The sequence below is a fragment of the Balaenoptera musculus genome, chromosome 19 (assembly GCF_009873245.2).
Source record: "Balaenoptera musculus isolate JJ_BM4_2016_0621 chromosome 19, mBalMus1.pri.v3, whole genome shotgun sequence".
In the NCBI taxonomy this organism is placed as follows: Eukaryota; Metazoa; Chordata; class Mammalia; order Artiodactyla; family Balaenopteridae; genus Balaenoptera; species Balaenoptera musculus.
This window is the reverse complement of record NC_045803.1, coordinates 32,628,603-32,645,758: the sequence shown is the minus strand read 5'-3', so window position 1 is coordinate 32,645,758 and position 17,156 is coordinate 32,628,603. Positions and strand designations below refer to the sequence as shown.

At 40.9% G+C, this 17,156-nt stretch overlaps 2 protein-coding genes across 7 annotated transcripts in view; one reads left to right on the top strand and one right to left on the bottom strand.

Moving 5' to 3' along the window:
* The window catches only part of RSPRY1 (ring finger and SPRY domain containing 1), a 50,826-nt gene extending 34,821 nt beyond the window's left edge, over positions 1–16,005 (bottom strand). Inside the window, exons 1-2 of one of the 3 annotated variants that reach the window (XM_036833082.1) lie at positions 15,857–16,005; positions 1,283–1,787 (exon numbers count right to left, since the gene is read on the bottom strand). In XM_036833082.1, the coding sequence (XP_036688977.1) occupies positions 1,283–1,632 (350 nt within the window). In that variant the 5' untranslated portion in view covers positions 1,633–1,787; positions 15,857–16,005. Of the gene's footprint in view, positions 1–1,282; positions 1,788–15,519; positions 15,614–15,856 lie in introns of those variants that run through there. The other 2 variants (XM_036833080.1, XM_036833079.1) reach the window with 2 other exon arrangements.
* A 232-nt stretch (positions 16,006–16,237) lies between these two features.
* The window catches only part of PSME3IP1 (proteasome activator subunit 3 interacting protein 1), a 44,572-nt gene continuing 43,653 nt past the window's right edge, over positions 16,238–17,156 (top strand). Inside the window, exon 1 of one of the 4 annotated variants that reach the window (XM_036834813.1) lies at positions 16,238–16,280. The gene's annotated coding sequence lies outside the window, so the exon portion shown is untranslated. Of the gene's footprint in view, positions 16,526–17,156 lie in introns of all 4 variants that reach the window. The other 3 variants (XM_036834811.1, XM_036834814.1, XM_036834812.1) reach the window with 3 other exon arrangements.

The window sequence follows — 17,156 nt, the reverse complement described above, 5'->3', positions numbered from 1 at the left end:
ATTTAGAGGATGTAAATGGCATAGATTTATATTCAATAGATATTTCCCACAAACATATAAAGATTACATTAAATTAATTCAGGTACCAGAACTACTTCAAAGGCAGGTTTTAGTAAACTTAGGAAGGCCTTTCTGAATTGGTTATGGTGAATATTTGTAAGAACTACCTTCCCCCAGCATACTCTATGGCAGATAGAAAAATATGCAAAATAAATCTATTTCTATGAGGAAAAAAAATACCTCAGAATAATATGCACAGGTATACCTTGCTTTATGCTATACTTTCTCAGGAATAAACAAAACTGTGTTTTTATAAATGTGATTATCAAATATTTAGATACTTAAATATATAATACTAGCTGACCCTGAAGCAAAAAGAACCCAGATAGAACTTTTAAAAAAATAGTCTTCTTTTGAGCAATTGTTAACATGCAAGGCACCATACTAGATGCTTTATATATATTTTATCATGATAATCCTTGTAAGAAAGGTATTATTCTCCTTTTATAGATGAGGAATCTGAGGCTTAAAAGAAGTAATTTACTCAGTGTCATATAGCTAGTTAAGGGGCTGGGCTAGAATTTGAACCTTTGTCCACCATGGTTCTAAAACTTACTCCTAACTACTGTGCTATAGGGTTAAGTTAAAATATTTTTTTCAACTTGAACAATGCCCTTTAATTTCATTGTTATTCAATCTGGGATTTCGTACTTAGACAAAGCAGAGGGGAAAACAAAACAGGTACAGGTGTGTCCTGCAGTTTCTTTTAATTTACAAGCTTCCCAAATGGATCTAAGAGGGCCAACTAAGGGGTAAAAAAGAGGGAGGATGAAAACTCTCCTTGACCTAAGTCCTTCCATTGCCAACGGAAGTTGCATGCAGCTATGCTCTTGGTAAAACAACTCATCTTGAATCTCTGGTCAGTGGAGTAGATAGTCAAGCAAGATAAGAGTGAGTCTTCGTGAAACCATTACCTCTTGTAACTTCAACACAAACTCACTCCATACTGACTACGTTCCCTAATAAAGATCATAGCTTTAAATAGTGTTTTCTGCTACAGAAATGTTTACACATTTCCCGACCAGTGTAGATGTTAGCAAGTAAAAACATCAAACCTTATAATTTACTCTGCCATAAGAGGAGAAATAAAATATTCTCCCCTTGCCCTATGAGCAACAAGCCTTGGCAAATATATCCTAATGAACCGAAGGAGTCCAAAAGTTATGGTTCCTGGCAGAAGGCTTTTCATTAGATAGGAGGTGACCATGAGCCAGATACTTACTTATCTACAAGAGTCCGTATGACTGCCAGTGTGTCCAGCACTAGCCCGTCTACATTTTGTTTCTTTCTCCTTGGCTCGTGAGGTCCTCGGCCCCTCCTTGGTGGCCGAACAGGGTCCCGGGGTTGGCTCCTCATGTCAGCAGTGGGTACTGCACTGTTATCGGCCTGCTGCTGCTGGGTGTCAACGCTGTCTTCTGCTCCACTGTCGTCTCGGCAGATACAGGAATTACCCATGGTAGCAGTGGCACCTCTAGTCCCCAGGAAGCGGGCTATGTGCTCCTCAAGAGTCAACAGCAGACCCTGGCCAAGGCTTCTGCTTGCTAAGAACACAGCCCAACCAAAGATAATCATTTAGATAGTTTTCAGTTTTCCAAGTACTGTTGTCATAATCTGGATTTGAGGAACCTGCATCCTATTTGTTTTTAACAACTGAATGCTGAAGAAAGTTGCAGAGTTGATCTCCAACATTATCAATTACAAGGAATCCTGGTCATCCAGTGGCAGTTCTAAAAGAAAAAATGACAAGGAAAATGAATAAAAGATTCTTGCCTACTCAATTACTCAAACTTTCTTAGTGTGATATTATAGATATTAGGATTACAATGAAGAATCATCTCTGGTTATTTTTATAGGTTTCTGACGCAAAGAGGTGTCTTTATATAAGAGTTAACAACCAGTGATTCCTTTCTATCATTATAGTATAAAGTTGATTGCTAAACTATATCCTTGTAAACCATAGGAGTTACCATAGATTTTTTTAAAAAAAATCTCTATCGATACAGAAATACATGAGAAGAATGTGTGCAACTGTTTTAAGGGCTCCTTTTGTGGATTAAAAAAAAATTGTCTCCTTTCTTAATTTAAGTGTATGAGAAATTTTAATATGTTTCAAATAAAAATATCTAATTACAGATGTTTGTCTACATGGGGAAGGATGGCTACATGTATATGTATGGCTGAGTCGCTTTGCTGTACACCTGAAACTGTAACAATGTTGTTGATCTGCTATACTCCAATATAAAATAAAAAGTTTAAAAAAAGAACAGAAAAAAATAGTTATGATACCAACGTGATAGCACCCACTTTATAACAAGAATAATAAAAGGATAGAGTGTTCTGTTCAAATTACCCAAACTGCATAGACTTCCCATTTGGAGGCACTCTTGAGAATTTACAGAAATCATATAAGTTACAAAGTTTTTCTGTTATGTAAGCAAGACTCTGTTTTGGGGAAGGTAAATATATATCACAAGGTTACATTTTCACAATGATAAGTTTGTTGCACACAACTGCTACAAAGTTAAGAACAGGGATGCACCAATGATCTTTGTCTGAGCACCTCATATCAGGCACCTGGCTGGCACTGGGAGAATAAAGATGAACAAGGTACAGTCCCCACCCTCCAGGAATTTGTGGATGGCCATTCTCATCCCACACAGCATGTTTATCATAAAAAAAAAAAGCCTAATGATAGAGCCAGCTCTTCATTAAGCTGAGGAAATCTGGTTACGTGTAAAAAGAAGTAAAGATTTGGAAGCAGGAGACTAACGTGGGGCTGGTAGCAAAAAGTAAAAAATCATGTTGAGACCTGAAGACTAGGACCCATAAGGACACAAACAGACACATAAGGATTAGAGACTGGTACATAAGGATTAGAGACTGGTAGTCTCTACTCAACATTTGGCTATTTACAATTACATCCTCATATCTTGAGCACTGGCTCAGAAATAGATATAAATAAAATAATTTAGTGGGATCAGAAGCAAGAGAAAACTTATTTGTTATTTTGGACAGATTTGTAGTAAATTCTTTTAAATATTTTCCCAGTCTAATTACTGCTCATAGGGGAAAAATGGAAGGGAAAAAATATATATATAATATTTAATCTAATCTAATATGTAGAGAGGGGGAGGGACAGGGTAAGGGAGGGAGGGAAGGAGAGGAGAGAGGAGAGGCAATGGATAGACATTATCTCCCTCCAGACTACCAAGACAGCAATGGCTGAGCCAAGCAATACCACAGATGTTCCTGGTTCTCCCAAAATAGTCAGGCTGTCTTCAAAATTTGGAGGTTGTACTTTAAAGGATGTGACTAAAGTATAGGTAGGAATATGATGCAAGGATTCAGCTGAAAATAACCTTTTAAAAGAGAACACAGTGGGAATTCCCTGGTGGTCTAGGGGTTAGGATTCGGCGCTTTCACTGCTGTGGCCCAGGTTCAATCCCTGGTTGGGGGACTGAGATCCTGCAAGCCGTGTGGCACAGCCAAAAATAAATTTAAAATAAATAAATAAATGAAAGAGAACACATTCTAAAACAGCAAAGAGTGGAAGTAACACCATACCATTCCCATCACTGCAGGGACCAGGGTATATAATTCCCTCCAGAGGGTAGATAACCAAGAGATTTCAATGCTTAAAAGGAGACAGAAATCAGAAATAACCCTTTTAAAGGGTCCTTGGTATAAATTTCTGTTGATCTTATAAATTATGCTGGTTTCTGAGAAAGACCAAAAAGGAACATTTAAGAAGTGATGCTTTGGAACTTCCCTGGTGGTACAGTGGATAAGACTCCGTGCTCCCAATGCAAGGGACTCGGGTTCAATCCCTGGTCAGGGAACTAGATCCCACATGCATGCCGCATCTAAGAGTTCGCATGTCACAACTAAGGAGCCTGAGAGCTGCAACTAAGACCCGGCACAACCAAATAAAATTAAAAAAAAAAAAAGTGGTAAAATCTCAAAGACAGCAAGCATTAGGTTAAAAAAAAAAAATGATGCATTGGCCCTTCTCACAAGAAACTTCACAGAGAAGGCACTGCTGGAACAATTTGGATGACAGGAGGTAAGAATCCAAGGTTTCTGGCAGGTCTGCCACTGGGCAGTAGCCTAGCTAATGTCACTTCATTGAAATCTTAAATTATTAGATTAAAATTTTTTCATCCATTGATTTTTTAAAATTAATTTTTATTGGAGTATAGTTGCTTTACAACGTCCATTGATTTTTTTTAAACATCTTTATTGGAGTATAATTGCTTTACAATGGTGTGTTAGTTTCTGCTTTACAACAAAGTGAATCAGCTATACATATACATACATCCCCGTATCTCCTCCCTCTTGCGTCTCCCTCCCACCCTCCCTATCCCACCTCTAGGTGGTCACAAAGCACTGAGCTGATCTCCCTGTACTATGCGGCTGCTTCCCACTAGCTATCTATTTTACATTTGGTGATTTTTAAAAAATAAAAAGTGAGAGGGAATTTGCTGGTGGTCCAGTGGCTAAGACTCTGTGCTTCCACTGCAGGGGGCACTGGTTCAATCCCTGGTCAGGGAACTAAGATCCCACATGCCGAAATGCGGCCCAAACAAACAAGCAAACAAAAACAAAAAACATAAAAAGTGAATACATGTTCGTTTTAAGACCTAAATGCTGTAAAGGTCTTTTGCTCTTTTCTGAAAGGCTTTCTTCATAGCCCATTCCCTTCCTGGAGGTAACCCCTGCTAAAAGCTTCATGAATCTGTTTCCACACCTATTATTATGTACTTACAAATTGGCTTTAAAAAAATTAATTAGAACATCACCATATTTTCTATGAGCTGCTTTTCCCCCCTTAACATCTTTCTATACCAGTATATATAAAACGACCTCATTCCATTTAAGGCTGAACAGAAATCCATACTCTGGATTAACATAGTTTCTTAACCAATAGTCTATAAACGTCTGTGGCTAAACCAGCTAATACTTTGCGGATGGCAGAACGTAGCGGTCCAAGATTTGCTACAAGGGAACTCTACTTGGGAATGAACGCTCTATCTCCTGGGGAGGTGCTCTCAATGTTATCAGAGCAGGAGGGAATTCCACTGGCTTCTCTAAAGCTCCAGAGCCTTTCCATGCAATCAGTATGGAAGTTGGGATGGACATGACATGCAAACAGTAGATTCAATCCAACATGACACATTAAATTGGGGAAGGCATACCTGAGGAAGGGAGACAAATCAGGTACTAAAAATATCGGCAATGATTTGAGGATGTCAAGGTGAGATTAAGTCTCAGAAAACAAAGCCTTGAAGGGGAGAGAACAGGGGATCCTATAAAGTTACAGTTTAATGCTAACACTTGTAGAGCTATTTAGAATAACTAACAAGAAACAATGTTGGGAGTGATTGTGAGGAAAGCAGTGGGTTATTTGTAGACATTGAAAAACAAGTGGAAAAGTGTGAGTCATGATATATACATGATCTGTTAGGATACAACTAACTATCCATGTAAGGGGAATGAGATTCCTATCACAAGCCATATTTGAAAATTCCAAATGGATGAAATTTTTTAATTTAAAAATAAATACATAAGAAAGAAAGAAAGAAAGAAAGGAAGGAAGGAAGTTTGTTGGATCTCAAATTCTTTTTTTTTTAAACATCTTTATTGGAGTATAATTGCTTTACAATGGTGTGTTAGTTTCTGCTGTATAACAAAGTGAATCAGCTATGTGTACATATATCCCCATATCTCCTCCCTCTTGCGTCTCCCTCCCACCCTCCCTATCCCATCCCTCTAGGTGGTCACAAAGCAACGAGCTGATCTCCCTGTGCTATGCGGCTGCTTCCCACTAGCTATCTATTTTACATTTGGTAGGGTATATATGTCCATGCCACTCTCTCACTTCGTCCCAGCTTACCCTTCCCCCTCCCCAAGTCCTCATCAAATTCTTAAACTTTATTCTATCCAAATTATTTTTGCTAAGGCTTATTTAAACTGAATGTAGGGACTTCCCTGGTGGCGCAGTGGTTGAGAATCTGCCTGCCAATGCAGGGGACACGGGTTCGAGCCCTGGTCTGGGAGGATCCCACATGCCGCGGAGCAACTAGGCCCGTGAGCTACAATTACTGAGCCTGCGCGTCTGGAGCCCATGCTCCGCGACAAGAGAGGCCGCGATAGTGAGAGGCCCGCGCACCGCGATGAAGAGTGGCCCCCGCTTGCCACAACCAGAGAAAGCCCTCGCACAGAAACGAAGACCCAACACAGCCATAAGTAAATAAATAAATAAATAAATAAAAATTTAAAAAAATAAAAAAAAAATAAACTGAATGTAGAATAATTAAATCCATGCAGAACTCAAGTATAGTTCAGGTCAATTTTTTCCAAAAGAGTCATTTTCCTTAAATGACCTAGAAAATGATGTCAACTACAAAATTTGTCAGAGAAGGAAATGGAGTAGAAAAATACAAGTATTTTCAATATTTTAAAACCAAAGACTCTTTTTTAAGGACTATCTATAAAGACCAGGTATAAATAAGTTAATTAGGGGGAAGAAGCCAGGAGGCATTTCAAAGCAAAGACTCTGAAACATACAAGGAAAAAATAAGAGCTGTTATCTTTAATTTTTTTCTGAAATGAGCATACAGAGTACTCTTGAGGGTTACAGCCAAAAGCAGGACAAATAAGTGAACAAAGTGTAAGATCTTTCAGGTTTATTCAGCACTAAAAAATGTTTAGCTTTTCATCTGGAAACGGCTGTCACTTATGACACTTCTCAGAGACTAAATTGTGAATACTTTAGGCAAAAGACTGGGTGGTGAAGCTAAACAATTATACTTTAGACAGCTTCATTTTATCTCATTCCAAAAAGCATTATGTGGCCCACTTTCCAAGGACCATTGTTTTAAGACAGTAACATTCAGTGTACAGATCTTGTACGGGATGCCAGAGGCCACCTACAGTACAAGGGCACTGGCTTTGCAGTCACACAGTTTGGGCACAGGTCCCAGCCCTGCAATATTTCCAGCTACGCATTCTAATTATCCTGACTACTGACACACTCTAAAACATGGAGGGCTTCCCTGGTGGTGCAGTGGTTAAGAATCCGCCTGCCAATGCAGGGGACACGGGTTTGAGCCCTGGTCCACGAAGATTCCACATGCCGCGGAGCAACTAAGTCCGTGCGCCACAACTACTGAAGCCTGTGCACCTAGAGCCTGTGCTCTGCAACAAGCACTGCAATGCGAAGCCCACGCACCACAACGAAGAGCAGCCCCCGCTCACCACAACTAGAGAAGGCCCGCACGCAGCAACGAAGACCCAACGCAGCCAAAAATAAATAAATAAATAAATTAAAAAAACAAAACAAAAAACATGGAGATAGTAATAGTTCTTACACCTCATAGTAGTTCTATGAGGATTAAATGAAATAGTACGTGTAAAACACATGGCACAGTGCCCAACATGTAAAATGGATCCCAAAATGCAAGATGTTATTATAAAATGAGCAGGTAGCTAATCAGAAGTAACCAGATAATCTGGGAGGTGGGGGCTATGGAATCAGATCTGTCTTAATTAAGAGCACTAAGATAACTAACAAACTCATCTTTTATAGAACTCATCTACCCTGTACTGAAATAATTTTTACTTATCTATACTTTTAGACAAAGAACCTTGGAAAAGATTGTAGCTTAATAATCCCAAAGGTGATGGGCATTAGAGTCACTTAGGTACTTCTTAAAATCCAAATTCCTGGTTCTACTCCAAATAGCCAGCATCTGAATTTCTAGGATGTGGCCCAAGCCAAGTGTTTTCTTAAAAGCTCCCCAGGTGATTCTGATGGTGGCCAGGTCTGGAAATCACTGTGCTATAGAACCCAACACAGAAACTGGCACTGTAGGCAGGACTTCCTGACTGAATGAAGGGACAAATTGAAACACTAAAGGGTGATTCTTCTGGGGTCTAAAAAGTTAATCTCCTTTTCCAGAAAAATGAACTGAGACTATCTTTGAACATAGTCTTTTGGAGAAGTTAGCCAAAATAATCATTAGAAAAGTTACATCCATTAGTGATTACGTACAGTACATACTAACACAATGAAACAGCCCCTATATTTCCCACCACATCCATCCTATGAAGCATCATACTGGACCTAGATGGTACCCTGCTTATGGGTAATGTTATCCAAGGGTTGACAGACTGAATGGAATGGAAAATGAGTAAGACTAGAGATTATGTAAAGGCAACACATTTGTAATACCTATATACTTCACCTTAAGTTTGAAGGCTACTTAGCATTAGATGGTCAAGTCAGTTTTGAAACCAAAAACAAAAGCTAGTCACATAATTTAAATATATACAACTATCAGATTTGCAGCTGTGGCAATCATCAACTGATTTCATGATAGTGATACCACTGGATGCCATTGCTTAGTAGAAATACTTTTCTTGGGCTTCCCTGGTGGCACAGTGGTTAAGAATCCACCTGCCAATGCAGGGGACATGGGTTCGAGCCCTGGTCCACAAAGATCTCACATGCTGCAGAGTAACTAAGCTCGTGTGTCACAACTACTGAGCCTGCGTTCTAGAGCCCGCGAGCCACAACTACTGAAGCCTGGGCGCCTAGAGCCTGTGTTCCTCAACGAGAAGCCGCGCCCCGCAACGAAGAGTGGCCCCCGCTCGCCGCAACTAGAGAAAGCCTGTGGGCAGCAACAAAGACCCAACACAGCCAAAAATAATAAATAAATAAAAATAAATAAATTTATTAAAAAAAAAGAAATACTTTTCTTACCATCTAAATGGTAATGCTTTTTAAATCATTACACTGTTCATGACTATTCTGCTAAAAGGGCATAATTACAAACATTTCCTTTGCAAATCTACTTCTCTGAAGTTTAGTATTATTTATTTTTATCCTCCCCCTTTGAAAAAAGAAAGTAAAGACTATTTTTTCCATTCCTATATCATTTATGATTTATTAATTTTACATTTTATATGTTTTAAAGCCGCTCTGAGAGAGGGAAAAAACACACTTGGGCTCTCAGTAAGTTTAGTGTTAAAGGAGTGAGGTCTGGTTCTCAAAACACAGACCTCTACCATCATAAACAGCTCACCACAGAGACATCTGCCAACTGGCCTAACCCTCTCTAACAAATGGTCCAGGAATCAATGATTCATCTCTTCAAATATTTGCTTGCATTCAATCATAATACAGCTCAGTGACTTTAAGAATACTTTCTTTTCTCTGAAAATAAGACTTCAGGATTGTGCTGCCAAGACAGGAGAGGCTGGTTAAATGAATGACCATAGGAAGAAAAACCAAATTTTGGGCATAAAACTACTATTGCTGTCATCTTTACCTCATTGTTCCAAAACAGTGGATGCAGCACTTTTTTCCAATCCACCACCCAAAGGTTAAATCATATAGCATGAACAGTAACAATATATAATACACTGGAAATTTTAATGATTTTCTCTCCTTAGAAAATGTTTTGGATTTTTCCCCTAAGACAGTGAATGCATTACAAGTGGTAGCTTCTAGTGTTAATGTTCACTATGCCCCTCCGACATTTTATTATGAAAAATTTCAAACATATAGCAAAGGTGAATTTTACAGTGAACACCTATATACCCACCACCTAGATTCTACCATTTACATTTTACTATACTTGCTTTATCACATCTCTACACATCTCTATCCATCATCAATCCACCTATTTTTTTTGATGCATTTCAAAGGCATCAGTATACTTCCCCCTAAAAAATTCAGTATGCATATCACTAACTGGACTTCAATGTTTTTTTTTTTTTTTTTTTCACACACACACACTGTATTTTATTTTTACAAGAGATAAATAGACTGACACCAAGCATTGTACGTGGATGACCACAACAAAAGCAACAATGATTGCAATTACCAAACATGAAACACACTCATACTATGTCATAATATTGACATTCAGTCTGGACTTCAATGTTTTGAGGTTACATTTATATGTAATAAAATGTACAGGTCTTAAGCATGTATGTGCAGAACTGTCTAGTGTGTATACCTGTATAACCCAAACCCTATCAAGATAGGGAAACTTACCCAGAAATATATTTGCTTTTAAAATATCCTGCAGGACGCCCCAATGACCACAATTTTCTTGTATTTAAATGGGGAAAACTTGGAGGGCAACAAGATTCTTTGGTAGCAAAGTAGATAAGAAAGGTGTATTGTATATCAAGAGTACACTTGCCAGTTGAAACAGAAACCACCTAAAGACATTTTAACAAGAGCATTTTTTGTCTCTAGACTCTAAGGTATCTGATATTCAGGGGAAAGGGAAGTGAAAGATTGTGAAATATTTGGTTGGAACTTCACTTTTCCCCCAAAAGGAAAGGCAGCTCTGATAAGATATTTTCACATGTCATCCAGGTGTCCAAAACTGTCTGCAGTGGCACTGGGCACTTGAGGTTTAAGTCACATAGAGTATTCTTATCCCCTGGATTGTAACCTTCAAGTTGTCTGGGAAAAGCACTGAATGATTCTGATATTTCTCTTATGCACTGAGGTTGGTTTAAGAAAGTATATCTTTGAGGGAAAAGTAGATAATTTTTCTGGTTGAACTGTTAGAGAAGAGTATTTATGGCTAGGACAGAGTAAGGGATTTCCAGAAGCAAATAACAATAAAAAAGAGAGAGAAAAAAAAAAAAGGAGAAATGAATAATCCCTGTCTGGTCTCAAAGGTTGAAAAATTTGCCTTGGACCCAAAAAGGAAATGCTAAGGAAGAACTGAGGTAAGTGGTAATGATGGCTACCATACAGAGGAGAAAAACAAATGTAATACTCTATGCTGTTTGGAATTTTCACCTCCAGGAGACCAAATAACAGGAAATAATATAGATGTGTCATTCAAACACATACATGATTAACAAATCTGAAGGAAAAGGATTTTTCTGTTATAGGAAACTCTTTGCTATTAAGAAAAGCAAACAAAATATGTAAACAGTATGAATAGCAACACTTTCCTTAATGAGATCCACTTAAAAGTGGTGTCTGAAAACACTCAATTGCACACTCGACTGTATACCTACCAGAACCTAACAGGTATTCAATAAGCATTTTAAGTGAGTTTATTCTAAAATCTGTAAAGGGGATATATGTGTATGTATAACTGATTCACTTTGTTATAAAGCAGAAACTAACACACCATTGTAAAGCAATTATACTCCAATAAAAATGTTAAAAAAAAATCTGTAAAAAACATATTTATCTCTTTGAGAAGCTGAGACAACATCACTCAATAAATATGAATCTAATGCTTATATGCCAGGCACAGAGCAAAGATGAAAAAAGGTACCTCGTGCTCTTCTTAAAGGGATGAAGGAAGACAACACAGAGTGCCCAACCCATAATATAGCACCTGCCACAGAAGCCCATGCATATAGTGTCAGGTTCACTAGGAGGAGGCCTCTCGCTCCACCATTCTTCCAGTGGAAAAGGAACTTAGTAATATTCAAGTATCTCCACAGGAGCAAGTTTTTAGGTGACTGTATAAATCAGCATTAGCAAAAGAGGAATGAAGGATTTATATTTGCACTGCAACATATTCATGTCTTAAATAAGCCAAAATATTGTTGGTACAAATATCCCTGACCACACAGTGAAAGGTTAACTGAAAGTCCATAAATTAAATTGATAAAGATGAAGCTAATAGTAACTCTAATGAAAAATAAAGAGGAAACACGATGAAAAACCAAGATCAATTTGAGACAATACTGATGATGCATCCCAAATAAGCATCGTCCCTTCCTGAATATTGTAGGAATCCCCATTCTGCATATGACATGTAAGAAGCTTTGCACTGGTGCCACGTTTCCTATGACAGTACTTCCTGGGAGAAAAAGGTGTTAGAGCCAACAGTAAACTCTTTAATGTTGTGCTAGTTTTGGTTTATGAATATTATGTTTTAGTAATCCTTAATAATTTACTTGGCAGGTTATTAATAAGTAGCCTTAGGCATAGGTAGGTATGAGCAACTAAGAAGCAATAAGAATTGAAAAAAAGGAGAGGGGCCAGGTAGGAGCCATACTTTGAGAATCACTGCATTAAAGGAGCACAGAAGAGGAAACTTAATTCTACAGGAGGTAGAAGGGGTAAGAAAAAAAAACTAACACTGAAACATCAAACTGAGGTAATAAACCTGCCAAGTAAGGTATTTCAAAACCTTCTACTTTATGTGTATACGACCCATGAAATTATGCTTGGAAACTATAATTTCAAGCAATAAGAAAGCTACATACAGGGTTCATTCCTTAACAAACTTAAGGAGTGCATCAATCCTTTGCTGTCTCAAATGCATTCTTAGTTTTCAAAAGCTTAGAGAGGGAGAAAGGGGAATATTCTCTAAGAGCTTATCACTATTTATTAGATAACTTTATCTCATTTAGCCTTGTATATATCATAGTTATCTACAGTTAAACATGCTTTCACATACCGAACCAGCAAGCATTCCCTTTTGGAATGGACACTGAGAGTAAAATATAACAAATATGTACTTTTTTTCTAATCATAAAGGTTGGCAAGAAAACTATATCAAAAGCCAACTTATTGAACAGATAAACCAAAGGGAACATATTCACTTTATGCCTTCCTAAAAGTTGTGAAAGTCTCCTCCTAAGGTTGTGGCCCAAGTTATGGCATTTACTACTTCAGAACTGTTCTGTTCTTCAAGTTTCTAACTTGCATACCAGGAAAAAACTATCCAAATTCAATGGTAAATGCCTTGAAAAATGCCCAAATATTTGAAGAGAAGCTAAGTAGATACTTTACTACCCACCTTTCCCCGGCCATAACTCTTTTGAAATAGATTACTGTGGTTCTACTGTGGTTCCTGTCTGTGATGCCTAATGACTTTTCACTTACTTTTGCAACCCTGTGACAGTCACATCCTACTTTACAAGAATCCCACCACAAAACAGAAAATTTCCAATTTAAAGTAGTGTTAATAGTGGGACTTCCCTGGTGGTGCAGCGGTTAAGAATCCGCCTGCCAATGCAGGGGACACAGGTCCGATCCCTGGTCCGGGAAGATCCCACATGCCGTGGAGCAACTAAGCCTGTGTGCCACAACTACTGAGCCTGTGCTCTAGAGCCCGCGTGCCACAACTACTGAAGCCCGCGTGCCTAAAGCCTGTGCTCCACAGCAAGAGAAGCCACCTCAATGAGAAGCCCACACCCTGCAACGAAGAGTAGCCCCCGCTCGCCGCAATTAGAGAGAAAAGACTGGGCGCAGCAACGAAGACCCAACACAGCCAAAAAAAATAAATTAAAAAAAAATGTAGCGTGAGAGTGGTTACCATCTCAAGAATTCCTAATAATTTTTCAAACTATATAGGTACTAGATTGTCCAAGAGAGTTGTATTTTAAAGAATGCAAAATGACTTCTCATTTCATTATAACAAATTACTTCATTATTAGGAAAAGCATAGGCAATTCTTGATAGACTGAATTAAGCTCATGAGTTGAAACAGACTGTAATAAATTCACTTTAGGAACACACAATGATTTTTTTTTTGATTATACTCTTGCCAAAACATACTTCAAAGTTGTTATTTTCCCCTATTCACTACAGAATAACATACTACTACATAAAATGCTAAGTTTTTATTTTCTCTTGATTCTTGGCCAATTTACTAACTGGAAAGTTATTTTGCTGACAAAGCAGAAAAAGTCCACATAAAGTATGCTGGAACACTTCCTATAGTCAATAACGTAAAAATAATCATGGAGTACAGAAATAATGAAAACAGCAAAAGCAGGACACAGACCTTAAGCAGTAGGTCTGCACGACATGTACCCTGGGAACCAGAAAGCTCACAAAATCACCAGTGATTTTTTTCAAAAAAGACTCATGGAACATAAGATTAGAAAAACAGGAAGTTCAAGTCGGCTTTTTGTTTAAAAAAAAAAACTTCAAAAATCACAAATTACTAAATATTTGTTAAACCAGCTCTAACAAATGCAACTAACCAAAAATTAGGAAAATGTCAGACATGGGCACAGTACGTATAACCTCACAGAGGGAGCTACAAGGCAAGATGTCACCCCAGGAAATGCAAACTATATATGGTGAAAAGTAGAAAAAAACACTGTGGAAGAGAAATATAAAAGCAATTGCTAATGCGCCTCATAATCTATAGGCATAGTATTCATGGAAAAAAGGCATAGTATTCATGGAAAAAAAAGGTCTCATTTCTAAAATCACAACTGAGGGAGGAAACATGATATTCACTACCTGTAGACATCCAAAGGCCACAAATACATTTATATGGGAAAAGGGGAGGTAGTTTACAATATTGAGATCAAATTACCTACAGGAAAATTTCAGCTGTCAGAAAAAAAAATTCCCGAAGGAAAAGATTATATCATAGGGCTATCTTCTGCCAGTACCATCAGAAGTTCAAAGTAAATTAAAACTCTGGGAGCAAAACTGGAAATCCCTCTACCCCCATCTAAGCAGGAGTTGAAATCATGGGTTTAAGATTATATGACCTACAAAGCTGTAAACCTTGACGCTTTCAGTACAATATGGCTCCCAGCACTCCATAGGTGATCAACAAGTGTATTAATGCTAATCCCTTACATCTACATACTGCTTTACAATTTAGAAAGTGCCTTCACTTTCATTTCTCAACAGCAACCCCTTTGATGGTAGAATCACAATACTTTACTTTCACACAGCTTGTAGTCTGTAAAGTACTTTCACACACTGTTATTTTACAGAAGAGACCCAAGGAGGTTAAGGAGGAGGAGATGGTAGGTAAGGGGCCTGGACAACCAAGGGACTCTATTCAGTCAGTTAAATAGACACTTCTAACCTTTAGAAGTTCAAAGTACAACACTCCAGGGGGAGCAACCTCATTCAGACAGCTATACAGGATAGAACGCCAGAGTCTCAGTGGACCATTTCTGCCTCTACCTCCGCCCCCAAAGACAGGGAAACTGAGGTAGCAGGTAGAACAAAAGCCTGATCTAGAGTCACGCAGGGCGTGCTGGTGGGACGGACTTCCCCCACTCCACCTGCACTATGCCCAGAAGCGGCTGAATCCTGTGTTTGAGAGGAAAACGCCTGCCATTCCCGCTTCCCTCTCACTATTCCCCATCCAGGCTTTCCTATGGATGGGGGTCTTTTCTCCCCGGAACCGCGCAGCAAATCCCCTCTCTCCAGGCCCTTACCCATTTGTCACATGGGGCCTCCGAAGTAGAACCCGCTAGCTCTGGCTCCCAACTCCTAGCCTCTCTCTCTGAGGCGTCTCTTGACCCTAAGGCACGTCTAAGCTTCCCCGGTTATGGTCTACCTCCCACTCGTGCCACCTAAACCTCAAACTCCACAAAAGGAAACCCTCCCCAAGCGTCCTCCCACCTACCTCCTCCACCCTGGGCACCCCTGAGGAGCACTCCTAAGTATCAGCAGCCTCCCAGGAGCTACCTGCTTCTCACCTGGGCCCCTTTAGCCGCGGCCTCCTCAGAAGGGCGACCCCCAACAACCTCCTCGGTCAAGAACCCCCTAAAGGGGGAACACCCTCTTCCAGAAACCTCTCCGGGCGCCTTCAGCACGGCCCTCGCTGGAGGACATCTGGGCTGTTTCCTGGGCTCTGCCCAACGCCACCCCCTCCCAGGCCCCTTCTCGGAACCTCCCCCAGCCCCAGTCCGGTCTCTCCGCCGCAGACTCGGGCGGCTGTTCCCCTCCCTCACGGACGTCCCCAGCCCTGGGGTTCCCCCCACTCCGCGTCCCCAGGGGCTTCCCGGAGCAGCGTGACTGGGCTGCGGCACTGACTTTCTCCAGCTCCCGGGCCCACCCGAGGGAGGAGGCGGCGGTGGCGGCGGCGCAACTCCTTTGTGACAGGTCCGAGAGAGCGGTAAAGATGGACGCGAGGCCACAGCGCTGCCATTACGTGCTGGGCCCACCCCCGCTTCGTACCGCCCAGGCCCTCCCTCAGTCCCCTAGGAAACGCCCCTTCCTCGGTGGCAATCCCTCTTCCTGACAGCCAATCATCTTTCAGAGACCACGTCACGTGACATCGCCGCTCGGCCCGCCCCCCTGGAGGAAGCTGGCCAATCCCCTTGCTGAAATGTGAATGGCCCAATCAAGTCTCTCCCGCTAGCTTTCCAGGGACCGGATTTCCATCTGTCTCCTGGGGAGGAAGAGAGGTGCGGATTGGGTTACGCTGCCGGAAGGGGGGAGGAGCTCTGTTGTGGCGGTGAGGAAAAGGAATCTCAGAAGGGTTGGAAGAAATATAAAAGCAAAGGCTGTTTTTCTTGCTTTCTTTCTGTTTTTACTTTCTTTCTTTTTCTTTTTCCTTAAGAGCGAGCGGCCCTTGCGGTGGCGGTTTGGGGTGGGCGCCGCCGAGGTGAGGGGGTCTCGCCTCCCGCACGCTGGTAGGTGAGTGCGGCCTGGGCCCTGGCCAGGCAGCGAAACCTGGGCTCCGGCTTTCTCGCTCCGGAGGTGAGGGGCTGCGTCTGATGGGAGGTTTAGGGCCAGGTCTGTCCTCAGTCCGCTCTCTCGCCCAGTGTTCTGAGTCACCGGGGACAGGGGCTTGCGGGGCCCAGCCTGAGGGAAGCTGAGGGAGCCCGCGGGAATGCCTTCAGGTCCTGTGGAGGAGGATGCCGACCCTTTCAAGCGGTCCTGGGACTTTGGGCCTCTAGTCGGCTCCCCTGTACCTTTTCTGTCATGTGGGGCCACCCAGGCTCCAGGTGAGGAGCGGGCTCTTGTCCCAGAGGTCTTGGAACGGCTCCAGGCTCCTCGGGAGATGTGGGGGGTGCCTGGTTGGAAATGATTGAGTCACAGAATCAGTGCAGGAGGAGAAACATTTATTATGTACCAGTAGATGTGCTCAGTGCGTTTTCTTCTAATAGAAAACAAACCGGTGTGCTCGTTTTGCAGAAAATTTAGGAAACTAAGACCGCGCGGGTTGAAGCGTCTTGTTTGAGAGTTGCTGGCCCAGGTGAATGTCAGTGCGCATGGCGGGAAAGGGGGAGACCTATTCGTTCAGAGCACTGGTTCTTAAACTAGTAGAAAACAAGAGCTTCTGCGGCCCTTTTAAAATGCAGATTCTCGGACCCCACCCCAGATAGTC